This window comes from Osmerus eperlanus, chromosome 18 (assembly GCF_963692335.1).
Source record: "Osmerus eperlanus chromosome 18, fOsmEpe2.1, whole genome shotgun sequence".
Taxonomy (NCBI): Eukaryota; Metazoa; Chordata; class Actinopteri; order Osmeriformes; family Osmeridae; genus Osmerus; species Osmerus eperlanus.
This window is the reverse complement of record NC_085035.1, coordinates 11,550,873-11,576,599: the sequence shown is the minus strand read 5'-3', so window position 1 is coordinate 11,576,599 and position 25,727 is coordinate 11,550,873. Positions and strand designations below refer to the sequence as shown.

The following is a 25,727-nucleotide window of genomic DNA, read 5'->3' as shown; positions in this document are numbered from 1 at the left end:
TCGTCATTGTTCCTAGTGTGTTTTTATAGCCTACTTTTAAATTCAGTCTCGTCACATTACGTTCTCTAAGGTCACTGTTGTAGTCATGGCCAAGCGTGCAGATTTGGGTTCATGTACTCACAATATCGATCAAAATACCACTTTTACACAACATTTATGTAAGTGCAAGATTTTACTAGTGCAAGATTACAGTAGAATACATGTTACGCCACCGGTCACTCAACCAGTCGTTTGTAGGCTGGGCTAGCGAGCTAGCAGTGGCACAGAACAGTCACGTAATGTGACGACTACATTTAAAAGTAGGCTATAAAAACACACTAGGAACAATGACGACATCGGCAACCATGCACCATGCATTATTAGTTTAATGTAATCTTTAAATTCAGGCTCGTCACATTAGTAACTTTGTTCTGAACAGAACTGGGTGTGCAGACACATACGAAAAGTTTCTCCTCCATCTTGAAATTGTCAAACCTAGAAATGTTTACCATGACGAACAGTTGCTACGTTACAAGAAACAAGAAACCAATCCGATTGGCCAACGCTAGCGTTTTCACGCTCCTCATTTACATAAAGTTGAGAAAATCCAACTTGCAACGCTCCGCTCCGCTCCGCTCGCCTTCCCACAATGCCCTACGCGAGCGTCAACGCCTGGTTTCATTGAAAATGAATTGGAAGCCGACGCCACGCGCCGCCCGCTCCGCTGCAGTGTGAACGCACTGTTAGACGTCAAAGTGATGAGTCACGTGTACCAGAGGTATCTAATGAAAATTCTATAAAGAGAGGACAACCCATTAAAGAACCATGTGCAGCAGGACTTTCTAATGCAGACTGTGTAGATACTGGAGATCAGCCTTCTGAACAACATGTCCGCGCATCCCACAGCCAGGCTTCTATCAGATACGGCAGATCCAGAAATCGGCAGTGCACCTGTAACTCACTGACTTTTCTTGCATTCCTTCATGAGAATGAAAACATCACAAGAGCAGACCTGGACCATGTTTTGGATAAAGGTAACACAATGTATAAAGAGACCAGGGGGCTATTGCACGAAACCAGGATAAGGGATTAAGTCGGTATATTCAAGTTATCCTGGATGAATTTAGCTTTGACTTGGTCGCACGAAAGCAGGTTGAATTAAACCCAGCCAAGTAACCATGGAGATTTATTCTTTGCAGCTAGCCTGCTCCAGAGCAGGCTAACAGCCAGGCTAAGATTAATTCTGGAGTCTCATGTGTTAAATCAGCTGCCGCTCTGATCCGAAATAAACGTTTTTAACAGATTCTGAATGTGTTCGGATTTATTTTTATTAACATGCATTACTTGTCACTATTGCTGTCACGAGTTTGATTTTAAACCTTAGCCTACTATTGCAGTTTTTAGATGTTTAGAAATGGTTGACGAAGTTGCAACGGTGATTTCAATAAAGTCAGTGATGAAGGCGATATCTAAAGTCCTATATTCACCTGTGTTTCTTCTTGCACCATGGCATGCCCATTTCTTAATGACGTGTTGGACGACGAAGCACTGATACTGAGACGTGCTTTCAGACGTGAGAGGGTGTTTTGTGACAGATCTTTTCTTTGGCTTTTTCGGACGAGTACCTGCACGAGAGGTATAGGTTTTCTGGAGATGGGATCCGTTATTTGTGTAGACTGCTGGGTCCCAAAATTCAGCACCGCACAGGGCGAAGCCATGCTCTCACCATCCCACAGATGATCTGTGTGGCACTGCGCTTTTTCGCAAGCGGCATGTTTTTATATGCCGTGGGAGATGCCGAAACCTTGAATAAAGGTACTATTTGCCGTACGGTCAGAAGTGTGTGTTAGGCACTGAAGTCCTTGGCACACATCTTCATTACCTTCCCTGGCCACAGAAGAATGTGTTACATCAAGGAGGATTTCCACAAGATTGCAGGTAACATGAATTATAGATGACAAAAAGCGTTACGTTAGAACAGTCACCAAATACTCAGACTATTTTGTGTTACAGGTTTCCCTAATGTCATTGGTGCGCTGGACTGCACACACATCCGAATTAAACTCCCCTCAGGGGCCCATGAGGGAGATTATGTCAATCGAAAATCCTTCCACAGTATCAATGTTCAGGTAAAAATTATGTAATTACTGTCAACTAGCCAAATATTTTGTGCATTAAATGTGTAATGAATAGGCAACATTGCATCGTTTCAGATGATCTGTGACGCTTCCTGCATGATCACCAATGTGGAGGCAAAGTGGCCTGGGTCTGTCCATGACTCCTGAGTTTTCAGGTCCAGTACCATTTCCCAGCGACTGTCACAAGGTATGCCACACACATTTCACTGATAAACACAATTGCGTCAAAGGTTTAACTTATGTGTAGTTGTAATGATTACATTTTGTATTCTCAGGTGAATTCTCTGGTGTTCTTCTGGGAGACAAGGGTTATGCCTGTGAGACATACCTTCTCACTCCACTAGCAGACCCTCAGACAGCAGCACAGCAAGGGTACAATCTTGCCCATGCAAGAACAAGGGGCCGAATTGAAATGGCATTTGGCCTTGTAAAGTCACGTTTTCAGTGTCTCCACCACCTGAGGGTCACCCCAGACAGGACATGTGACATCACTGTAGCTTGCACTGTCCTACATACAGTTAGGTCCATAAATATTTGGACATTGACACAATTTTCATAATTTTGGCTCTGTATACCACCACAATGGATTTGAAATGAAACAATCAAAAAAAGATGTGCTTTAAGTGCAGACTTTCAGCTTTAATTTCAGGGTATTTACATCCAAATCAGGTGAACGGTGTAGGAATTACAATACATTTTATATGTGGCCCCCCCCTTTTTAAGGGACCAAAAGTAATTGGACAATTGGCTGCTCAGCTGTTCCATGGCCAGGTGTATGTTATTCCCACATGGGAGTTTGTTATTTCATTAACAAGGAGCAGATAAAAGGTCTAGAGTTCATTTCAAGTATGGTATTTGTGTTTGGAATCTGTTGCTGTCAACTCTCAATATGAAGTCCAAAGAGCTGTCACCATCAGTGAAGCAAGCCATCGTTTGGCTGAAAAATCAAAACAAACCTATCAGAGAGATAGCAAAAACATTAGGTGTGGCCAAATCAACTGTTTGGTACATTCTTAAAAAGAAAGAACGCACTGGTGAGCTCAGCAACACCAAAAGACCCGGAAGACCACGGAAAACAACTGTGGTGGATGACAGAAGAATTCTTTCCCTGGTGAAGAAAAACCCCTTCACAACAGTTGGCCAGATCAAGAACACTCTCCAGGAGGTAGGCGTATCTGTGTCAAAGTCAAAAATTAATAGAAGACTTCACCAGAGTAAATACAGAGGGTTCACCACAAGATGTATACCATTGGTGAGTTTCAAAAACAGGAAGACCAGATTAGAGTTTGCCAAAAAAACATCTAAAAGACCCTGTACAGTTCTGGAACAACATCCTATGGACAGATGAGACCAAGATCAACTTGTACCAGAATGATGGGAAGAGAAGAGTATGGAGAAGGGAAGGAACTGCTCATGATCCAAAGCATACCACCTCATCAGTGAAGCATGGTGGAGGTAGTGTTATGGCGTGGGCATGTATGGCTGCCAATGGAACTGGTTCCCTTGTATTTATCGATGATGTGACTGCTGACAAAAGCAGTAGGATGAATTCTGAAGTGTTTCTGGCAATATTATCTGCTCAGATTCAGCCAAATGCTTCAGAACTCATAGGACGGCGCTTCAAAGTGCAGATGGACAATGACCCGAAGCATACTGCGAAAGCAACCAAAGAGTTTTTTAAGGCAAAGAAGTGGAATGTTCTGCAATGGCCAAGTCAATCACCTGACCTAAATCCAATTGAGCATGCATTTCACTTGCTAAAGACAAAACTGAAGGAAAAATGCCCCAAGAACAAGCAGGAACTGAAGACAGTTGCAGTAGAGGCCTGGCAGAGCATCACCAGGGACGAAACCCAGCGTCTGGTGATGTCTATGGGTTCCAGACTTCAGGCTGTCATTGACTGCAAAGGATTTGCAACCAAGTATTAAAAGTGACAATTAGATTTATGATTATGTTAGTTTGTCTAATTATTTTTGGTCCCTTAAAAAGGGGGGGGCCACATATAAAATGTGTTGTAATTCCTACACTGTTCACCTGATTTGGATGTAAATACCCTGAAATTAAAGCTGAAAGTCTGCACTTAAAGCACATCTTGATTGTTTCATTTCAAATCCATTGTGGTGGTATACAGAGCCAAAATGATGAAAATTGTGTCAATGTCCAAATATGTATGGTTAACTGTAATGTTGCCTGTCTGAGGAGAGAAAGGGGTCCTGCACTGGCACTAGAGATTGAGTGGGACAATGCAGCAATCTTCCCAGATAACATAAATGGCAGGCTAGTCAGAGACCAATATATTAATTATTTTACATAAAAAACTTTATTTTCTTGTCCTTCTCAGGCAAGCTGGGGAGAGAGAGAGACAAAATAAATACATTGTTTTACCGATATGCAAAAGTGTGGATTGAAGTCATTTACTTATTTTTCTAGTTTCTTTATCTCCAGATCCAGTTTCCTCAGTTTTTTGTTCTTGATTTGTACATCAAGGTCCAGATCCTGGAGGCACCTCTTATTTACAGCAATCTTTGCATCTGCCAGCTCGATTTGCTTTTTTAGATGCTGCGTGTACAGACATCTGACAGTTTGTGAAGTCTGTAAACCATTCATTGATTAGCACAGCAGGAATTGTGCACGATTTAGATTTCCTTTAGCCCATACGTACTATGTTGCCAGGCTGGCTGTCAAGCTGTACTGCGTCTGGATCCTGTTACAAATATATATTATGAGTGCTATATAACTGACTTCTCATCCATTAGGGGCTAAATATGCTGCGCTTTTTCAGTTATCCTGGATATCTTTATTCTACTTTTGTGCAATAGCCCCCAGGAAACAAGTCACTAATCACATCTATCTGACCACCGATGAGCTCACTGATGAAGTTCCTGCACGCATCGCTACACACTATGCCAACATGACTCACCTTTCAAGGTACGGCACATTAGGAGAACCTTTACCTGGAGCTGTGGATAGCTTTCTGGACCTAGAGTCAGGGCTCAGCTGCTTGTTATCTGATGTGAAGTATGCTCTGCTGTTGATTAGACTCTTGTGCATCGCAGTGTTCAGAACCAAGTCAGGCAGATATGGTTTCTTTGACCCATATTCCAGAACAGCCAGAGGTTTGCCCCTACCAGCTGGTTCACACACACCAGGTACTGCTGTCATGGTGACATTCTCACGTCTCAGTGATATGATTGACAGGCTCAAGAAGTCCCACAGAATGATGGACACAGAGTCCTCCTGTACCTATGAGTTGAAGCCTGTGGAATTCTACAATGTGAACACAGTCAACCTGAACGATGGTCTCCCAAACACAGACTGCAGACCTACAGCTGTCCCTGTGGATGAATCAAACTCACCTACTCTAAAGAGAAACACAATCACTGATCAGACCAGTTCACCTGAAATGACTCCTCACATTCCAGCTGTAAAACAACCAGCGGTCTTCATCACAACATCATCACATGATGCTCTTCACAATGAATCATAATCAACTGCTCAAGTGATAAACCCTTTTCTCAGTGATCCCTCTGACAACATATTGACAGCAGAGTCCAGTGACATCATCTTTACACCATCGGTGAGACAACAAGAGGTCATATTCCCTGATACCCACAATGAACCAGAACTGTCAAGTCAATCCACTTTCCTTCAATCACATGATGCTTCTATCAATGAACCAAATATTTCTTCTTCAGTAGAAAATACTGATGCCAGTGATCTATCTGATGTTCTATTACAGGGAATCTCATGTAAACTGACAAAGTGTAGTAAAAACAAAAGGAGAAAAATGAAGAGAAGACTGATGATGTCAGAGAAAACTCAACAAAGTAAAGAGATTCAGAAAAGGAAAGAAAGGGAAAAGTATGCTTCAAATAAAGCATTAAAAGCAGACAAAATATCTAATGCAAAAAGGCAATATCAGAACAACCCTGAATATAGACAAAAGAAAATAAATAATACAAGAGACAACGTAGACTTCAAGCGAAAACGGAAAGAGTACATTTCCTCCCAGTACAGAGAAAATGCTGATTTTAGACAAAAAATAATAATAATCTTTGTCTCTCGTTACAGAAATAATCCTGATTTTAGAGAGAAACAAAAACAGATCTTGGTCTCACGTTACAGAAATAATCCTGATTTTAGAGAGAAACAAAAACAAATCTTGGTCTCTCGTTACAGAAATAATCCAGAATTTAGAAAGAAACAAAAGCCAGAGCCATCAGAGAGCCTCCTGCGTTTGACCCCACACTGTTACGGCAGATGTATGTCAGAAATATTAATCTATCAAGCATTGCACAGTCAGTCAGTGAACAAGTTTAAGAAAGCTTTATTGCTTGCGGCCGGCCCACAAGGAGACAAAAACATCACACGCCATTGTGCTACAAAGTTTGTCTGGTTCACAAGTCTTCAGGTAAGACCATTTATTGGTGAGAAGTCTCCTCCCCTGCATATCAGCTGTCAATATGATCGATCCCAGAGACAGAGTGCGCGTGCACGTGGAAACTTACAGAGTTCTCCGACCCTAGGCTTGACCATATGATTCACTCAACACAGATAAGGTTTATTGCACCTCTAGTATGATAATGGTCAACCTAGGTCAGTTTGTTTACGTAAGCCTAGTGTCATCTATAGATCATGTGGGGAGAGGGCTCCCTACTGACAAAGGAATGCTAGCACCAGTATTTTTAGAATATAACCTTACATTCTAAATGTCTCCGACAGCTCCCCCCTGAATATACTGAAACATACAGGTGATAACATCAAACCACGGTTAATAAAAAGTAAAACATAGGTAAAAGAAATAAAGTCATCCAGTCAAATGGCAAGAATGGATTCAGACATAACGGGTTTTGCCCTATAGGGTTTTCCCGTTATCACTTAATCTAGTGGTCATTCGACGTCTATGCACCTCATGGCAGACCTGGACTTTATCTCAGATCTCCTTAACCACACAAAACCCAATAGAAACAAACATTGCAACAAGGAAATCAATACAGAAATGATCAGGATACCAACATGCCTACTTGTTGTCGACATGGTCATCTCTAAAACCATAAAACATTCAGTAAACTGTCAGTCAGGTTTTTATAAGACAGTACAGTGATAGTTGAACCCAGGCCCTGATGTCAAAGCTCATCTCCAAGTCAGATGATAAGCATTTCTCTTCCAGGTCAGGGAGTCATAAACCTCAGTTAACCAAACAAAAACCTGTTTAACCCTTAAGTCACCCCAGATTTTGTCTCCAGATATACTCCCCCGGTCAAACTTATCTCCATTTTATAGATGGCAAAAGAAGCTCACCCTTCCCGAAGGTGATCTCCTACAGCGCGGTCAAGACTTTTAGGTCAGCAGACATTTCTCTCCAGCCTGCTGCTAAGACACACTTTGGCACACATCCTGAAATCTCCTTAAATGTTCTAAATTTCTGTTTCTTTTCAAATTAATATCAATTTTCTGTAGTACAAACAGGTTTCTCAAAAACAAAACATTAAGATTTAATGCAACTCCCAAATAATACTTCATTAAGTCACATAAATTAAACAGTATTGTTATCTCCTCTTCCGACAGTCTGTAACTGTTCTCAAAACATTCAAACTTCTGCCCTGGAACATAACAAATAAACTGGAACATCTTTACGTAACTGGTAGAACGTATCATGATAGGAGTGTTTGTACTTAAATTTTATTCCACAGAAAACGTTGTTTACTTATATAAAAAACTTAACTTCAGAATCTGTTTAACATTTGCATTGTTACCAATGAAACAGTTAAATCAGTACATCCATAGTCATAGCACCATTTAGTTCATACGTTTTTCAACATACAAAACGGAATGTCATTCCCAAGACAATTCCCATTGTTATCACTATTAAGTCCAATTTGCTGAAACGGATGCCATGATTGTGTGTGGGTGATTGTGTAATCTTCTCATAGGCAATGTAGTCTAGTTGATTAAAACGGCAAAGTGCACGCTTTGCAATGACTCACGTGTACCATGCTATCTCCTCGATTATCACCTCTTAAACTAGCTAGGAATTACCCTGTTCACCTCGGGTCATTTCCAGGACTTTATGTGTCAAATCCGTCACCACAATCCAGTCTCCTTAGCGGACCTCTCACTGGATTTAAGACAGCATCTCTCTCCTTTCTGTGAATTTCAGAACAAAGTAGACTACATAATTAAAATTACATTCTCACAGAGGTCAGTTGAAAGCAACTGACTTGTCGTCGCCCATTCCTGAATCTTTACAACATTTCTTCAGCTCAATAAAGTTAATGCATATTATGACTTCCCTCAAATAGGGTATGCTAAAAAGTTTTTTCTTAAAGTTTTTCTTGAATAGTTTGTAAATCTATGTGCTGTAAACACTCTTTCGTTATCTCCATCCCTCCTGTTTGAGACATGATTCATCCCATGGCTCAAATCAATACATAACGAAATAGATTCTTTAGTAACATAAGTTCCTCCTGTGAATTTACATAACCCACCATTTTGGTGACACTGCATATCTCTCTCATATCTGTTTCTTTGTTCCCTTTTTAGAAAATCAACTTTTAGTCTCATTACTTTTCTTTCTTTTATAACAGTTAAGTTTTAGACCTATATTGTTTCAAGTCTCAAGTCTCAAGTCATGTCTCAAGTCCTCCACCATCATCCCTGTGCCCAAAAAGCCAAGGCCAACAGGACTCAATGACTACAGACCCGTCGCCCTGACCTCTGTGGTAATGAAGTCTTTTGAGCGCCTTGTGCTGGCACACCTCAAAGCCATCACAGACCCTTTCCTGGACCCACTGCAGTTTGCCTACAGAGCCAACAGATCTGTGGATGACGCCGTTAACATGGCCCTCCACTTCACCCTACAGCACCTGGACTCCCCAGCATCCTATGCCAGGATCCTGTTTGTGGATTTCAGCTCTGCCTTCAACACCATCATCCCCGCCCTGCTTCAGGACAAGCTCTCCCAGCTGAACGTGCCGGACTCCACCTGCAGATGGATCACAGACTTCCTGTCTGACAGGAAGCAGTGCGTTAAGCTGGAAACACAAGTCTCTGACTCCCGGTCCATCAGCACCGGATCTCCTCAGGGCTGCGTCCTTTCCCCTCTGCTCTCCTCCCTGTACACCAACAGCTGCACCTCCAGTCATCCGTCTGTAAAACTTCTGAAGTTTGAGGACGACACCACCCTCATTGGACTCATCTCTGACGGGGACGAGTCTGATTATAGGTGGGAAGTGGCCAACCTGGTGACCTGGTGTAGCCAGAACAACTTAGAGCTCAATGCTCTTAAGACAGTGGAGATGGTTGTGGACTTCAGGAAGAATACAGCCCCACTCACCCCCATCACCCTGTGCGACTCCCCAGTCAACACTGTGGAGTCCTTCCGCTTCCTGGGCACCATCCTCTCCCAGGACCTCAAGTGGGAACTGAACATCAGCTCCCTCACCAAGAAAGCACAACAGAGGATGTACTTCCTACGGCAGCTGAAGAAATTCAACCTGCCAAAGACAATGATGGTGCACTTCTACACAGCCATCATTGACTCCATCCTCATCTCTTCCATCACCATGTGGTACGCTGCTGCCACTGCCAAGGACAAGAGCAGACTGCAGCGTATCATCCGCACTGCTGAGAAGGTGATCGGCTGCTGTTTTGCACCTCCCTGCCACAGTAAATTCCGTGTTTGTATAACATACATGGCGAATAAACCGAATTCTGATTCTGATTCTGAACTGTTGTGCAAATGTAAATAGTGATGTGAGAAATGCACCAAAGCGACTGAGAAAAACTGTAACAGACAAGCTATACCTCCCAACAAAATGATGGATTGTTTGTGTAGTATTTACGAATGTTACAGTTTTTTTCAATCACTAACAAGCGCTTACCCATACTTCGGATACTTTTTCTAAACTCTTAACACAGACTGACACCTACAAAGCACAATTGGCCAAATGGATAATTTTCTTCTCAAAAACACATTTTGTTAAATATATGCTAACTCTCCATTTCAATACAGAACACATGTTTCTCTGCACACACTGACTTTACCAAAACACTGGAAATCGGACTCAAAATGAAATTATTCTGTCAAAGAATAACACTTGTTTTCACTTCACAAGGTACATGCAGCAAAGCTGCCAACTCTCACGGTTTCGCCGTGTGACACACGCATTTCAACCATTTCTCACGCTCTCACGCCACACATTGTATATCTCACGCTGAAAAAGCAACGCCAAACAAGTAGCCAAGCTAATGTTGTAAACAGTAACGGACGAGGCGCAGGTTAACGGAGTGAAGCATCATTGACGCGCAAACAGCCATGTAAACTCGCCTGGGTGAGTGAAGGGGTAGTTTTTTTTCCTTACTGTTTACTAAAGGAAGTACAGTAAAAACACAGTATACAGTAATAGAACAGAAAAAGTTTTACAGTAATGCTTACAGTGAACAAAATATTGGTTTGTTGAAAGATGCGTATAATGGAGGCAACCGTTGACCGCCTCAACTTGGGTTGCACTCTTTCACCAGCCTCTCTTAGTGAAAGACCGTGGTTGATTACATGGTCAATGATAATGGCACGAAGTTCATCACTGACTACTGTTCTTACAGCCCTTGGAATGCCACCACCACGCATTCTTACACCTCTACCTTGCCCTCTCCTTGGGCCTGCTCTTCTCCCCAGCCCTGCTCCTCTCACTGCTCCTCTCACTGCACCTGCACCTCCTTCTGCATCTCTCACTGCTTCTGCACCTCTCCCTCCCTCTCTCACTGGGCCTGCTCTTCTCCCTGGGCCCCTTGCTCTTCCTCGTCCAGACATTACAGTGTTTGTATGTTTCTGCAAAATTATGTTGTCAACAATGCAATAAAACTGTGTGAGATTCAAGATAGAGTGCTGGCGGATAATTATATATTTGGAAATGTTGATTCTGTCAGCATCAACAACTATTGCTCGAGTCCTAAAGAAACACCAAGTTACAATGAAACAGTTATACACTGTACCGTTCGAGAAAAACAGTGAACGGGTTACAGTTTTTTTCAGTCGCTAACAACCATTAACAAACAGGAAAGATACCAATATGTCCAGGTAAGACGTCTGAGGTTACATACATAGATATACAAAGTATTTTTTAACACTAGCATTACTACAGAAACTTACACACATTACTCAGAGAGTAATGGAGGTGGAAGCACTGTAAACACTGCATTCATTTGTACGTATCGATGAAGCTGGATATAACCTTGCCAAAACACGGCGCAGAGGAAGAAATGTTATAGGTCAAAGGGGGGGAAATATCACCATGTGTGCTGCAATGGCCAATGATGGTTTGCTTTTCAACACACCACTCATTGGCCCATGACCCTCTATGCTGAGCTACTCCCAGCAGAACAGGGGGAGCCAGTAAAAACCCCCAAGTTTTTGTCATAGTTTGTGATAATGTTGCTTTTCACCGCTCTGCAGCTGTCACAGATTGGTTTGCAGCATTTACATTTTACATTGTAGTCATTTACCAGACGCTCTTATCCAGAGCGACTTACAGTTTGTACAGGGACATTCCCCCGAGGCAAGTAGGGTGAAGTGCCAGGACACAACGTCATTTTGCACGGCTGGGAATCGAACCAGCAACCTTCTGATTACTAGCCCAATTACCTAACCGCTCAGCCACCTGACTCCCAGCACATTTGCAGATTTATGGTTTTGTACCTGCCTCCATATTCACCCTTCCTCAACCCATTACAGGAGTTTTTCTCTGCCTGGAGGTGGAAAGTGTATGATCACCACCCACATGATTAAATGTCTCTTTTGGAAGGCATGAGTGCCGGATGTGAGGACAGGAGTCCAGAGGACTGCCAGGGATGGATGAGGCACTCCAGAAGGTTCTTCCCCAGGTGCATGGCAAGAGAGAACATTAGATGTGACGTTGATGAAAACCTTTGGCCTGATGCTAGAGAGAGGCAGGATTAGCCCCTCAATTCTTTCTTAGAATTACAGTATGTACTTTTAGTTTCTACCTTTTTTTTCTCATTACTGTAATTCCGTAAATTACAGTACTACAGACAAAATAAAAAAATATTTCTATTGAAGCAAACTGCTTATTTTGTTATGTTTCATGTTCTAAAATTAAAATTAATCATGTGAAAGAATGTCACTTTGTATGAAGTCACTCAAATTATTGAAACTGCAAAAATAAAAAAGTTAGTATTTTCTGTATTGGTGTTTGACGCTAGTGTTTTTACTCTCAGTGTGTTCTGAATGACAGTGTGTGTTATCTCAGTGAGGATTGTTCATAGTGTTTGTCTGCACTGAGCCCGTTTTGAGACGTGTGTTAAGAGTTGTGTAGATTGGAGTGAGTTTTGCAGGTGATGTGAACTGTTTAGCTCAGGTGACTGTTGGTCTTGCAGACTATGGTTAGAGTTTTGCACATGTGGCTTCAGTTGTGCCCATTGTCGTTTAGCAATCCCCCAAAAATGTAACACACGTTTCTCAAAACAATAACGGCTTTCTCAAAACTGCACACACAAAACTGAAAACCTCACACACAAAATTCTAAACCTGACACTCCCTTTGCAAGATGACTCCTTGCCATCAAATCTCTTACCTGTTCACAAAATGAAACATATGAATGACAATGGCTCTGGAGAATGAGCCATTTCTCCTTTTGTAAAATGTCTCAGTGTAGGCCTACTTTTTTCATAGTCAAACATAAAATAGCACACAAATATGAGCAAAAAAAGTTTTATTTCGGTACACACAGAGAACAGGCTAACGGTCTGGACGTTCCTGAATGTAGCATGGTTAGCCAGGATCCTAGTTTGTATTTGTTGGAGTGTGATAGCGTTGGTCTCACGAACCATATTTACAATTTCAGTCTCCTGTTCGGCTGTCAAAGTGTGTATTCTTCCTCCACGGTGTGGTTCTCTTTCAGTCCTGCAAAATACAAATACTGTGAGCACACTGTATTCTATTGATATGCAGTATTACAGTACACAAGGCAAATAGATTTCGTACTTGTTCTCCATCCTGAAGATTCTAATGATGGCAGCAACTGTGAAGCTCCATGGTTGAGCACATGGTCTACCACAGTGGCCCGAATCTCATTAAAGACGACCGTTCTCCTTCTTTCTCCTCCTCATTCTTCTTTTCCTTGTCCTTCTCCTCCTCTTCTTCCTCCTTGTCCTCCTCCTCATCCTTGTCCTCCTCTTCATCTTTGTCCTCCTCTTCCTACTCTTCCTCCTCCTCTTCATTCTCTTTGTCCTCCTACTCCTCCTCCCCCTTGTCCCCTCCTACTTGTCCTCCTCCTCTCACTCTTACCCCTCTCCTTCTCTGGTTGTCGATATGTTCTATCCATCCATCATCTGCCGCTTTTCCGGGGGTCGGGTCGCGGGGGCAGCAACCTAAGCAGGGAGGCCCAGACTTCCCTCTCCCCGGCCACTTCCACCAGCTCTTCCTGGGGGACCCTGAGGCGTTCCCAGGCCAGCCGAGAGACATAGTCCCTCCAGCGTGTCCTGGGTCTTCCCCAGGGCCTCTTCCCAGTGGGACGTGCCCAGAACACCTCACCAGGGAGGCGTCCAGGAGGCATCCTTATCAGATGCCCGAGCCACCTCAACTGGCCCCTTTCGATGCGGAGGAGCAGCAGTTGTACTCTGAGCCCCTCCCGGATGACCGAGCTTCTCACCGTATCTCTAAGGGAGAGCCCGGACACCCTGCGGAGAAAACTCATTTCGGCCGCTTGTATTCGCGATCTCGTTCTTTCGGTCACTACCCACAGTTCGTGACCATAGGTGAGGGTAGGAACGTAGATCGACTGGTAAATAGAGAGCTTCGCCTTTCGACTCAGCTCCTTCTTCACCACGATGGACCGATGCAGAACCCGCATCACTGCGGACGCCGCACCGATCTTCCTGTCGATCTCGTGCTCCATTCTTCCCTCACTCGTGAACAAGACCCCGAGATACTTGAACTCCTCCGCTTGGGTCAAGATCTCCTCCCGGACCCGGAGATAGCACTCCACCCTTTTCCGGTCGATAACCATGGCCTCAGATTTGGAGGTGCTGATTCCCATCCCAGCCGCTTCGCATTCGGTTGCGAACCGCTCCATTGAGAGCTGAAGGTCACGGCCCGATGAAGCCATCAGGACCACATCATCCGCAAAAAGCAGCGACCCGATCCTGAGGTCACCAAACCGGAACCCCTCAACGCCCTGGCTGCGCCTAGAAATTCTGTCCATATAAGTCATGAACAGAATCGGTGACAAAGGGCATCCCTGGCGGAGTCCAACCCTCACCGGGAACAAGTTTGACTTACTGCCGGCAATGCGGACCAAACTCTGGCACCGGTCGTACAGGGACCGGACAGCCCCGATCAGGGAATCCGGTACCCCGTACTCCCGGAACACCCCCCACATGAGCCCCCGAGGGACACGGTCGAACGCCTTTTCCAAATCCACAAAACATGTGTAGACTGGTTGGGCTAACTCCCATGCACCCTCCAGGACCCTGCCGAGGGTATAGAGCTGGTCCACAGTTCCACGGCCAGGACGAAAACCACATTGCTCCTCCTGAATCCGAGGTTTGACAATCTGACTGACCCTCCTCTCCAAAACCCCTGAATAGACTTTCCCAGGGAGGCTGAGGAGTGTGATCCCCCTAAAGTTGGAGCACACCCTCCGGTCCCCCTTTTTAAAGAGGGGAACCACCACCCTGGTCTGCCAGTCCTGAGGCACTGTCCCCAATGTCCACGCGATGTTGCAGAGTCGTGTCAACCAAGACAGCCCTACAACATCCAGAGCCTTAAGGAACTCCGGGCGGACCTCATCCACCCCAGGGGCCCTGCCACCGCGGAGCTTTTCAACCACCTCGGCGACCTCAGCCCCAGAGATAGAAGGGCCCCCCCCCGATGTCCCCAGACTCTGCCTCAACGTCGGAAAGCGTGTTGGTGGAATTAAGGAGGTCTTCAAAGTATTCCTTCCACCGATCCAGGACGTCCCCCATCGAGGTCAGCAGCGCACCATCCCCACCATATACAGCGTTGACAGTGCACTGCTTCCCCCTCCTAAGTCGCCGGATGGTGGTCCAGAACCTTTTCAAAGCCGTTCGGAAGTCATTCTCCATGGCCTCGCCGAACTCCTCCCACGCCCGGGCTTTTGCCTCCGCGACCGCCAAAGCCGCATTCCGCTTGGCCTTCTGGTACACATCAGCTGCCTCTGGAGTCCTCTGCAGACCCTCACATTACATTTGGGCCTGCCAGGCCTGACCGGCGTCTTCCCCCACCATCGTAGCCAACTCACCACCAGATGGTGATCAGTTGACAGCTCCGCCCCTCTCCTCACCCGAGTGTCCAAGACATTCGGCCTCAGATCCGACGACACAACTACAAAGTCTATCATCGACCTGAGACCTCGGGTGTGTGGTGCCAAGTGCACATATGGACACCCTTATGCTTGAACATGGTGTTTGTTATGGACAAGCCTTGTCTAGCACAGAATTCCAACAACAAAACACCGCTCGGGTTCAGATCGGGGGGGCCGTTCCTCCCAATAACGCCCCTCCAGGTCTCCCTGTCGTTGCCCACATGAGCATTGAAGTCCCCCAGGAGGACGCAGGCATTTCCGGGAGGAGTGCTTTCCAGCACCAGAGACTCCTGTCGTGGGAGATTGATTATGGGGTGGCAAACTAGAAGGTCAAGGTTCTTGGGCCTAAAATGACTCCTAACTGCGTAGGTGAGAATCACTGCGCAGTTGATAAACTCCGCTTGAAACTGGTTTTCTCCAAACCAAGGAGAATGTCTGGTGGGGGACTTGAATTGGCAAAATGAAGTGTGGGAAAGGAAATGATAGTATGAGGAAAATAGGCTGTTATTGCACAACAGCCTATGATGGGGTTGTTAGGCTCAAGAAGGCCTGTCAAGAAAGTAAGGGGGAGTAAGTGAGAGGGAAGAGAATTGGAGAGAAGTTACCAAAATCTACGTCACAAGGGACCACTATCATTGCCAATAGTGATCAGTTGTGCTGAACCAGGCCCGAATTAGGAGAGAGAGAGAGAGAAGCAGAGTCTGTTATGATGGGATCCAAGGACATAGGCCTGGGACATTAGAGGGGGGTACTTAAAAGATGGGGGCTTCAGCTGTGGAGAAGTTTATCAACATCCTTCCTAGCCAAAGCAATGTACGCAAGGTGGAAGGAGGGTGAGGACAACAAAGTCCAAAACTTTCCAGTATAGTGCCGTCATTATTATGCAGGGCGGGGGGATTATTCTCATTTAGCCTATAAAACATGAGGTTTGGGGCATTGGTCTTTGTCTTTTCTGTATGTCTTGTGAATGCGCTATTGCCTTTCCGAAATAAACCATCGAGCTGCCTTGAGCTGTTGAAAGATATTTTGTCTCCTGACTCCTTTTTCTACTACCTTCTACGGACGTCTTGATTTCCCCAACACTCCAAAAAGTGTGGGTACTCTGCGCTGCCGTTTGGTGCGTAAGCACAAACAACAGTGAGGACCCGTCCCCCCACCCGAAGGCGGAGGGAGGCTACCCTCTCGTCCACCGGGGTGAACCCCAACGTACAGGCGCCGAACCGAGGGGAAACAAGTATTGCCACCCCAGCTCGACGCCTCTCACCGAGGGCAACTCCAGAGTGGAAGAGAGTCCAGCCCCTCTCAAGGAGACTGGTTCCAGAGCCGATGCTGTGCGTCGAGGCGAGGCCGACTATATCTAGCCGGAACCTCTCTACCTCGTGCACCAGCTCAGGCTCCTTTCCCACCAGCGAGGTGATGTTCCACGTCCCTAGAGCTAGCTTCTGCAGCCGAGGATCGGACCGCCAAGGCCCCCCGCCTTCGGCCGCCGCCCGTCTCACACTGCACCCGACCCCCATGACCCCTCCTGCGGATGGTGAGCCACTGGAAGGGGCACTGGAAGGGGGTCCCACGTTGTCTCTTCGGGCTGTGCCTGGCCGGGCCCCATGGGAAAAGGCCCGGCCACCAGGCGCTCGCCATCGAGCCCCACCCCCGGGCCTGGCTCCAGGGGGGGGCCCCGGTGACCCGCTTCCGGGCAGGGGCAACTGAGAACCATTGTTAGTTTTCTTCATGGTAGTTTTTGAGCCACGCTTTGTCTGATCCTTCGCCTGGAACCTGTTTGCCTTGGGTGACCCTACCAGGGGCATAAAGCCCCCGACAACATAGCTTCCAGGATCACTAAGACACGCAAACCCCTCCACCGCGGTAAGGTGGTGACTCAGGGAGGAGTCGATATGTTCTAAGTTCTCAATTTTTCACCAAACAAAACAGAGGCTCAAGGCCCTTTTTATGCTGCAGTCCTGATCGCAAATTGCTCACCAGACCCGAGTGTTTAGAGATTTGAATAGTTGTGTGTTGTAGGTTGATGCTTTGAGACTTTACTTGAGAACTGTGTGCAACAACTGAACATTGTGTGTAGTGTTTTGACAACAAGGTGATGTGTAAATGACATCAGTGTGTAAACAAGGAAAGTCAGAGTCTAATGCAGATAACGGAGTGTGAAGTAGTGCCAAATTGGGTCGAGCAATTGGTACATGAAGTGAAGATTGTGAAAATTGTGCTTTTCGTGTGTTAACAATTGTGAAAAACTGAAATATAACATTGAACATGCTATTTTCTTACATATGCTTACACACATTTTTTTACAAACTTTTTTTCAAAACTTAACACACAAATCCAAGAATTGCACACACAAAATGCAAAATGCCTCGCTTCTATTGCAAAATTAAGCATTGCATTCAAAATATCACAAACACGTCTCAAAATCAAACATTTGTTTCATGTTGCAAACAATTTCACCATTATATTCCATTTTTGGATATATCATATACACACAGTTCACAAGTTCAGTAATCGCACCATAGATTGAAATAGATAGATAGCTTTTATTGAAGCAGGGCTGGTAGCAGAGCCAAGCCCGATGGTGAAGGAGGCTGGTAGCAAAGCCAAGCCTAATGCATTGTGGTACAGGCTGGTATCAGAGCCAAGCCTAATGCAGTGTGATGCAGGCTGGTAGCAGAGCCGAGCCTGGAGCGGTTGGTGTAGGCTGGTAGCAGAGCCAAGCCTGGTGCTGATGGAGGCCGGTTGCAGAGCCGGTCCTGGGGACCTGGGAGGATGAGAGTGTGATTAGGGGATGTGGAGAATGGTGATGTGGATGGTGCACGTATGGTTACCGGGTATGGACTCGGGGTGTGGCGGAGAGTCCTTAAGGGTCACGGCCGAGCAGCAGCTCGATCGGATCCCCAAAAGGAACAGACTCACCTACTTGCTGCAGCGAGGCTGATGCGAGCCTGAGTGTGGTGGAGGTCAGGGAGGTTGGTCCTGACGTATAGGCGGTATGCCTGGGAGGACCAGCGACCCAGGAGCTGGATGGTGTGGTCGGCAACGCCCTGGCTGGAAGCAGAGGAAGCCGCACCGATCCTGAAAGAATGAGCAGAATAGTATGAAGGGTCTATGCCTGATTTGGCGAGGATGTGGCGGAGATGATGGTGGAACCAGAACCGGGAGGCGACGTGTCCTGATTCCGTGATGAATAGTGGGCTGGATGGGAGGGCGTGGCTTCCTGATTTGGAGAGAATCAGTTTCTGTAGTGACTCGAAGGGGCTGAGGGGAGAGTTGAGGCGGAAGAGGAAGATGGGAACTGCTGGCCCACTCTGATTAGTCTTGCTGCATTTCAGCGTGAAAATTAGTGTGTCGGGGGAGTGTAGAGTGATGTCAGAGACGCATGGATGAGCAGAGGGGTCAAAGGTAGAGGAGGTGGACGTGAATTCGGAGCACCTCAGGATGCCAAAGAAGGCCAGGAGGAACATGGCCTCTAGGGTGGAATGGGAGGAGTAGCCAGTCCGCAGTGTGCTGATGCAGGCGGCTAGTAAGTCGGCAGTGACAGGGAGACGTGCAGAGGGAGAGCGGGGTTCCAGGCGCTTCAGACCCTTCATAAGGAGGGATGTCTGGCTGTTGGAGATGGCTGTGCAGGGGGAACCAGAGAGCAACTTGCAAAAGAAGTTGACACCGCTGAGGTATGTGTGTATGGTGGAAGTGCGGATAGAGAGGTGCGTGTGAGCGTATGAGATGAAGTTGGTGATGGAGAGGAGGTCGAATGAGGGGAAGGTGAGGTGGAGAACGGTGTGGAAGGACTTGAAGCATTTCCAGGCTGTCCAGTAGGTGGCGAGTGTACAGGGGACAGACTTTGGAGGATGACGTCCTGGGTGTGGAGGTGAAGGTCGTGGAGGGGTGCCGTTACGGGAAGGTCGTAGAGGAATATGGAGGGGCCGGAGTGGGAAGGGAGTCCGCCTCTGGGGCCAAGCACCTGAATTTCTGCAGGGAGACGGGAGAGAGAGTCAGCAATGGTGTTGTGGTGACCGGGGATGTGAGCGACTCTGATGATGAACTGATGGGTGACTGAAAGCCAGGTGAGGCGGCGGATGAAGGGCATAGCAGTGATGGAATCTGATCGGCCTTTGTTGATCCAGGAGACGACGGCAGTGTTGTCGGAGTGGATGAGGATGGATTGGCGTGACCATTCGTGGCCCCAGAGGAGGGCGGTGATAATGATGGGGTAGACCTCGTGAAGCGCGGATGAGGGGGCCAGTGAGGGAGAAGGGCAGGAAGGAAACTCGAAAGGCCAAGGGGAGGAGAACCAGCGGCCGTTGTAATAACAGCCGAACCCTGAGGAGGGGGCGGCATCAGTGAAGAGTTGCATGTCGTGGGGGTTGGATACGAGCTTGTTGTAAAAGAAGATGATGCCGGCAGGACGACAAGGAGCAAGACCCGGCATTGAAGTTGTTACAAATCATGCGCCCCTTCTGCAGCAAGATGGGGCGGCCCCGGCGGTCAGTGCCCGCAGGGCCGGACATGAGGGGCTGCGGGGTGATGGGGCCGGGTGCAGGGGCCGGGCGGGCCGCGACCGTACACACCAGCGGGTGGGAAGGGGCGCCACACAGGGAACAGGGCAGTGCGGACCGGGTGGCGAAGACCCGGCAGTAGGCCTCGCTGTCCAGCATGCCCCAGTAAGTCGACTCGTTGAACTGCTGCAGCCACCCCGCGGCCTCGGAGGCGAACCGGACGTGGTAGGTGTAGAACCCGGAGCCCCCAAACCGCAGGGCGAGCTGCAGGACCAAGGTGAAGTAGTCATCGAACTCCGCACGGTGCCCAGGGAAGGAGGAGCAGACGTCGTCCCGGTACAGGGAGAAGGCGTAAGTGAACTCCGCAGGCGTGAGCTCCCTGCGCCGGGCGGGGTAGGGGTGGTGGAGAAAGACGGGGCCGCAGGGCCCATCGATGGTACCGGGGGCGGAAACCTGGGAGGAGAGGAGAAGGTCGCTGTACTGTTGCACAGTATGATACAGGGTGGATCCAGCCTTGGAGTCAGGTGGCTGAGCGGTTAGGGAAGTGGGCTAGTAATCCGAAGGTTGTCAGTTCGATTCCTGGCCGTGTCAAATGACGTTGTGTCCTTGGGCAAGGCACTTCACCCTACTTGCCTCGGGGGGTATGTCCCTGTACTTACTGTAAGTCGCTCTGGATAAGAGCGTCTGCTAAATGACTAAATGTAAATGATACAGTAATCCACCAGACTGACCAATCATGCAGTGCACTGCAGTCAATGGATGCATGGATGCTAAAATATACGTTTGTGTATAGTATACCGTGTGTTGTGCTGAAACAGCTATTATGTGTACATTAGAACATGTGTACATTACACTAGATTGTTACATACATGTTATAATTTCTACAGTAAAGGTTCAAATTATACCCACCACTGTAAATCGACTCAAATTAGGCTATTTATAGGCCTATTCTAAAGCCATGATTGGTTGGTGTTGAGTAAAGCAATGAGTGTTTGCACATGTGAGGAGTTAGTGTGAGGCCCTGATGAATTAGTGTGGCATTTTGATTGGTTGTGTTTGAAAAATGAAATCAAGATGTTTCCTGTTAGAATGTTGTGTGTTACGTGGAGAATTGTGTGTTGTGTTTTGCAAAGTGTTTTATGAAATTGAAAACTGAGTTAAAGGCCCAAAATGTGCGTATAGTTTTGCAGATTTGAGGTGTGGTTCTGGTATTTGAGTCTCAGGTTTCAGAAATTGAGTGAAAAGTAAAGAATTTGTGTGTAAGCATTTGAAAAAAACTATAAGTCCACCACTTTTTCACCTGTAATATTAACGGACATTAACAAATTCAAATCAGCTTTTCTGGAACCGAAAAGTCTGAGTTTTCCATTTTAGAGTAGATCAACTCAGAGTTCAGGGTTAGGCTCACAGTTTGTTAAACCCGCGACCTGGAATACCCCCCTGCTCTGCCCTGTAGATCAAAGGGGCAGGCCCCTGTCCTTCTGGTGACAGAACCTCTGGTGTGTGTATGTCTATTTCCATGTGTGTGTGCTCCAATGAGAGTGCATATGTGATTGAATAACTAAATAGGGTGTTCTTCTATGTACTCTGCAGCTGCTCCTCACTGTAGGGGGCGGGGAGCCTCTCGAGGTTTACCCAGATTACACAAAGGCGCCCTTCCCACATTCTTGCTGATGTATCAGCATGGGAATGTGAATCCAGTCTTACTCTGCAAGTAAAAATAGAACCTGTTCCACTGTTGAAAAAATCCTTTCTGTACTTTCTATGGCTCAACAAGGCCCAGTGTCTTCATCTCATATGACAAGAAATGAAATTGTGTTACAGTTTTTCACAATTGCACTAAACACTAAACCCAATTCTCTGAATCAAATGTTTGTCGAATCAGACACTCTTTTGGCAAAACTCTAAACACATTCTCATTCTCTAAAACGGTGGAAGGTCTATGACCGAAACCCATATACCAGGGTACATTTCCTACAGGCGATGGAATTGGCCTGTGGTGACATAGGTGTGGAGTGTTTTCAAGGCTGGATCCAGCACACCAGAGTGTTTACCCCGTTTTTTCTTTGTTCTATGTTGGCAGTACTAAGTTGTGATGGTTACTGTAATATTTTCAAATCAAATCCAATTTACAGTATTTGTATAGCCCTTTTTACAAGCAATGGCACAGAGGGCTTCACATACGCCCATAAAACTGCCCCTAAACCAACCTTAACCCTCAAGGAAGACAAGGAAATTTTTTGGCCTACACAGACAGATGTTGTGCTACCTGTGTCAAGAGTTTAGGAAAATTGTTTTGAAAGTATTGAAAAATTCATAGCGATTGTAAAATATATATATATATATATATATGTTGTTTCGTATTTTGTAAAATACATATATTATGCTAAAGTGTCTAAATTGTGTGAAGATCTAAAGTAACAAAATTACAAATACTGCATTATGTCTTCATGAATTTCTGATTCTAGGTGTATTACAATTATTAGACAGTTTGTTATAAGATGTTCTTTATTCATGGGATTATTTTTAAAATATTAATGCTAATACAGTAGCATCTCATCATAAAGTTGAGGTAAGTCTTGACTCATAATTAGTAATAATTTATTGACTATTATTGCCTTCTGCTTTTAACAGATATTAGATACAGGAAAAATGAAACCCATTTCCAGTTCTTCTGATGGAAGTTAAGTTCACCCAGAGAGGATGTGCTTGACAAAAGAGGCATAGTTGATGCATCCATTGGCATCCTCTTGTCCAGCCATAAGTCTGTCAACCTCATCCTCTGTCATTCTTTCCCCCAAGGTGGCCAGCACATGCCTCAGTTCGGCACCCATGATGGTTCCATTGCCTTCCTTGTCAAAGACTCTCAGGCCTTCGACAAAGTCTTCAAAGTTACCTTGGTCTTTGGAGCGAGAGATGTGCTGGAGCATGGGCAGAAATGTCTCAAAGTCCACCAGTTTGCTGTTCATGTCTTCTGGTCGAGGCTTGCCCAGGACCTTCAGCACATCTGCATTGGTAGGATTTTGTCCCAGTGCTCTCATGACATCCCCACACTGTGCAAACGTAATCTTCATTTCTCCCAAGGGAGTGCGGTCAAACAGGGTGAAGGCCTCCTTGAACTCTTCTATTTGATCAGCGCTATATTCAAGAGCAATGTTTTTAGGGTCAAAATCGGCCTCCTTTGGGGCCTCGGGCTGGGGCTCTGGGGTTGGTGCCGGCTTGGCAGCAGGGGGTGCTTCTTTCTTGGTCTCTGGCTTTTTGGGCTCAGGCTTCTTTGCTTCCACCTTCTTGGGGGCCATGCTGCTATACTTTGAGGGTTCCAAGGTGAACCGGTGGTGTGGACCTAAAATCTCAGGGTGAACAGAGTAGGAGGAAGGTTGCGAGTCCCCAGCACAGATGGTCAGAGCTTTTATACAAATAAGCCTAGACAGGGGAGATTATAAGCATGTGCTACGGCACACTATATAAGGAAGAAAACTGAAATAGATCTGCTTGTCTGTGAGGTCACAATGATGTATTGTTGTAAACTGCTATCATGACAGACTTAAGGGATCAGAGCACAGTTCTAACATTACTGGATCACAAACACTGACCAAAAATAGTTAGGTGTATTACTTTTTGTACACAAGTACAACTGTTCAAGTATTCCATTAAATGAAACCAAATTAATTAAACTTTCCTGAAGCCCAGATAAAAGTTAAGCATTATACATACATTATAAAGCAATATGTAATTATTATGAGGTAAGTATTATATATATATTATATACACTACCGTTCAAAAGTTTGGGGTCACTTAAAAATGTCCTTATTTTTCAAAGAAAAGCACAGTTTTTTTCAATGAAGATAACGTTAAATTAATCAGAAATACACTATACATTGTTAATGTGGTAAATGACTATTCTAGGTGGAAACGTCTGGTTTTTAATGAAATATCTACATAGGTGTATAGAGGCCCATTTCCAGCAACTATTACTGTATGTGTTCGAATGGCACATTGTGTTTGCTAATTGCCTTAGAAGACTAATGGATGATTAGAAGGATTAGAATTAGAATGCCAAAGGTCTGCAATGTTGTAATTGCTGCAAATGGAGCATTATTTGACAAAAGCAAAGTTTGAAGAACAAAATGTATATTTCAAATAAAAATAATTATTTCTAATAATAATAATTAACCTTGTAAATGTCTTGACTATATTTTCTATTCATTTTGAAAGTTATTTGATAAATAAAAGTGTGAGTTTTTATGGAAAACACAAAATTGTCTGGGTGACCCTAAACTTTTGAATGGTAGTGTATATATATACACTTTTTACCAGTCTCATAATTGCTAAACTCACATACTCGCACTGGGCAACTATAAATGCACAAATTTCTGTAGGCCTATATGTGGCTTAATTGTCTTGAGAACCAGGCACCGTGAAGTTGCAAGTCGGCAGGTGTCTTGCTCAGGACCCAAGGACATGCAGTGTCAAATGTTCAAATAAAATATATAATGTAAATAGGCTTTATGACAGAGAATACGGCCCATACTCTTGACCTGGGGAAAGGATCTGTTAACAGAGTGTATGGTTTTATATATACAGACCAGGGGTGAACCAAATGTATATGTTACTTTTAAGATGCATGTTTAAAGTTGTTTTCTCTCTTGAACAGAGATCTTATTGGGATTTTTATTTTTGTTTGAATTGTTTATCACTTGTATTATTGTTTTTATTGATTTTATGTAAAGCACCTTGAGCTACAATTCTTGTATGAAATGTGCTATATAAATAAAGTCTTACTTACTTTATGAACGTGTTCATTGCCAAGTGTTTGGCCCACGGGCACTGCACAAGTGTTTGTTGAAAACACAAAAACTACCCACTGCACATAGAACAGATTTCTCAAGATAGGAATTGACAACACTGCATCATTAATGAACATTTTATTTCTCACATCACCATAAACTGTTTGTCAGGTTGTTATGATGTGTTTTTAGTGATGAATAATGATATTATATTTTAATTATGATTACATGAAATTGACATGATTATAATGTACATCTATAATTATATTGGTGAACACATTGATGGGCATGTATTCCCTAGATAAGCTATTTTTGAAAATGCCAATAGTCATATTTTTGTTTACTAGAAGTTAAGCTTCTTACTATTAATAGAAACACCAAAAGGAAATGTAGTGCTATACAGTAAATCTATAAATAAATAAAACTGTTCAGGTATATGTAAAAGAAACAGTTGTCCGTGGCTGCTGGTTTAAATATATTAACCAAAAAGACCAGAAGTGAATGATAAGGTATTACTCTCTGATGATGATAAATGCCTATTATACCTTGGTAGATTCAGATACGGTTAAAACTTGTGTACAGTCATTGTACAGACCAAGGCCGTAGCCAAGGAGACCAAGGCCGTAGCCAAGGACTCAACATGGGGGGGGACCAAATTTGAAAACAAATTTCTTGGCATTCTGAAAATAAAAAATCACTAACACATGGAATTAACTTTATTTATTAGTTATTTATTAATACATTTCTGATAATAGACACTTTAAAGGACAGAAATATATGCATTGTTATTTAACCCTTGTGTTATCTTCGGGTCATTCTGACCCATCAGTCATTGTGACCCACCGTCGTATTGCGACAACTTTACCGCATACAAAAACAAAGTGAAGCATTTTCTTTTAACTGTCGGGCTGTCTCAGACCCCCCACATTGCGAAGGTTAAAAGAAAATTATTTTTATTTGTTTTTGTATTGGGTAAAATTG

General features: G+C 44.9%; 2 protein-coding genes and 1 pseudogene across 2 annotated transcripts; 1 reads left to right on the top strand and 2 right to left on the bottom strand.

The window, feature by feature from the left end:
• Positions 1–1,485: 1,485 nt before the first annotated feature.
• On the top strand, positions 1,486–4,352 carry LOC134039096 (putative nuclease HARBI1; annotated as a pseudogene).
• A 13,920-nt stretch (positions 4,353–18,272) lies between these two features.
• Positions 18,273–21,624, bottom strand: LOC134039095 (uncharacterized). Its single transcript, XM_062484844.1, is given in 4 exon segments — positions 18,273–19,292; positions 19,295–19,783; positions 19,905–20,412; positions 21,595–21,624. Coding segments are annotated over 4 exon segments (1,944 nt in total). The 3' UTR covers positions 18,273–18,375.
• An 825-nt stretch (positions 21,625–22,449) lies between these two features.
• cmlc1 (cardiac myosin light chain-1) lies at positions 22,450–23,366 on the bottom strand. Its single transcript, XM_062484739.1, has one exon. It carries the CDS (start codon positions 23,256–23,258, stop codon positions 22,650–22,652), a length of 609 nt encoding a protein of 202 aa, XP_062340723.1. The 5' UTR covers positions 23,259–23,366; the 3' UTR covers positions 22,450–22,649.
• Between the last annotated feature and the right edge of the window lie 2,361 nt (positions 23,367–25,727).

What these genes read in the sequence shown, in the direction of transcription:
- cmlc1 (XM_062484739.1), bottom strand. Translation starts at nt 23,258, where the DNA reads ATGGCCCCCAAGAAGGTGGAAGCAAAGAAGCCTGAGCCCAAAAAGCCA.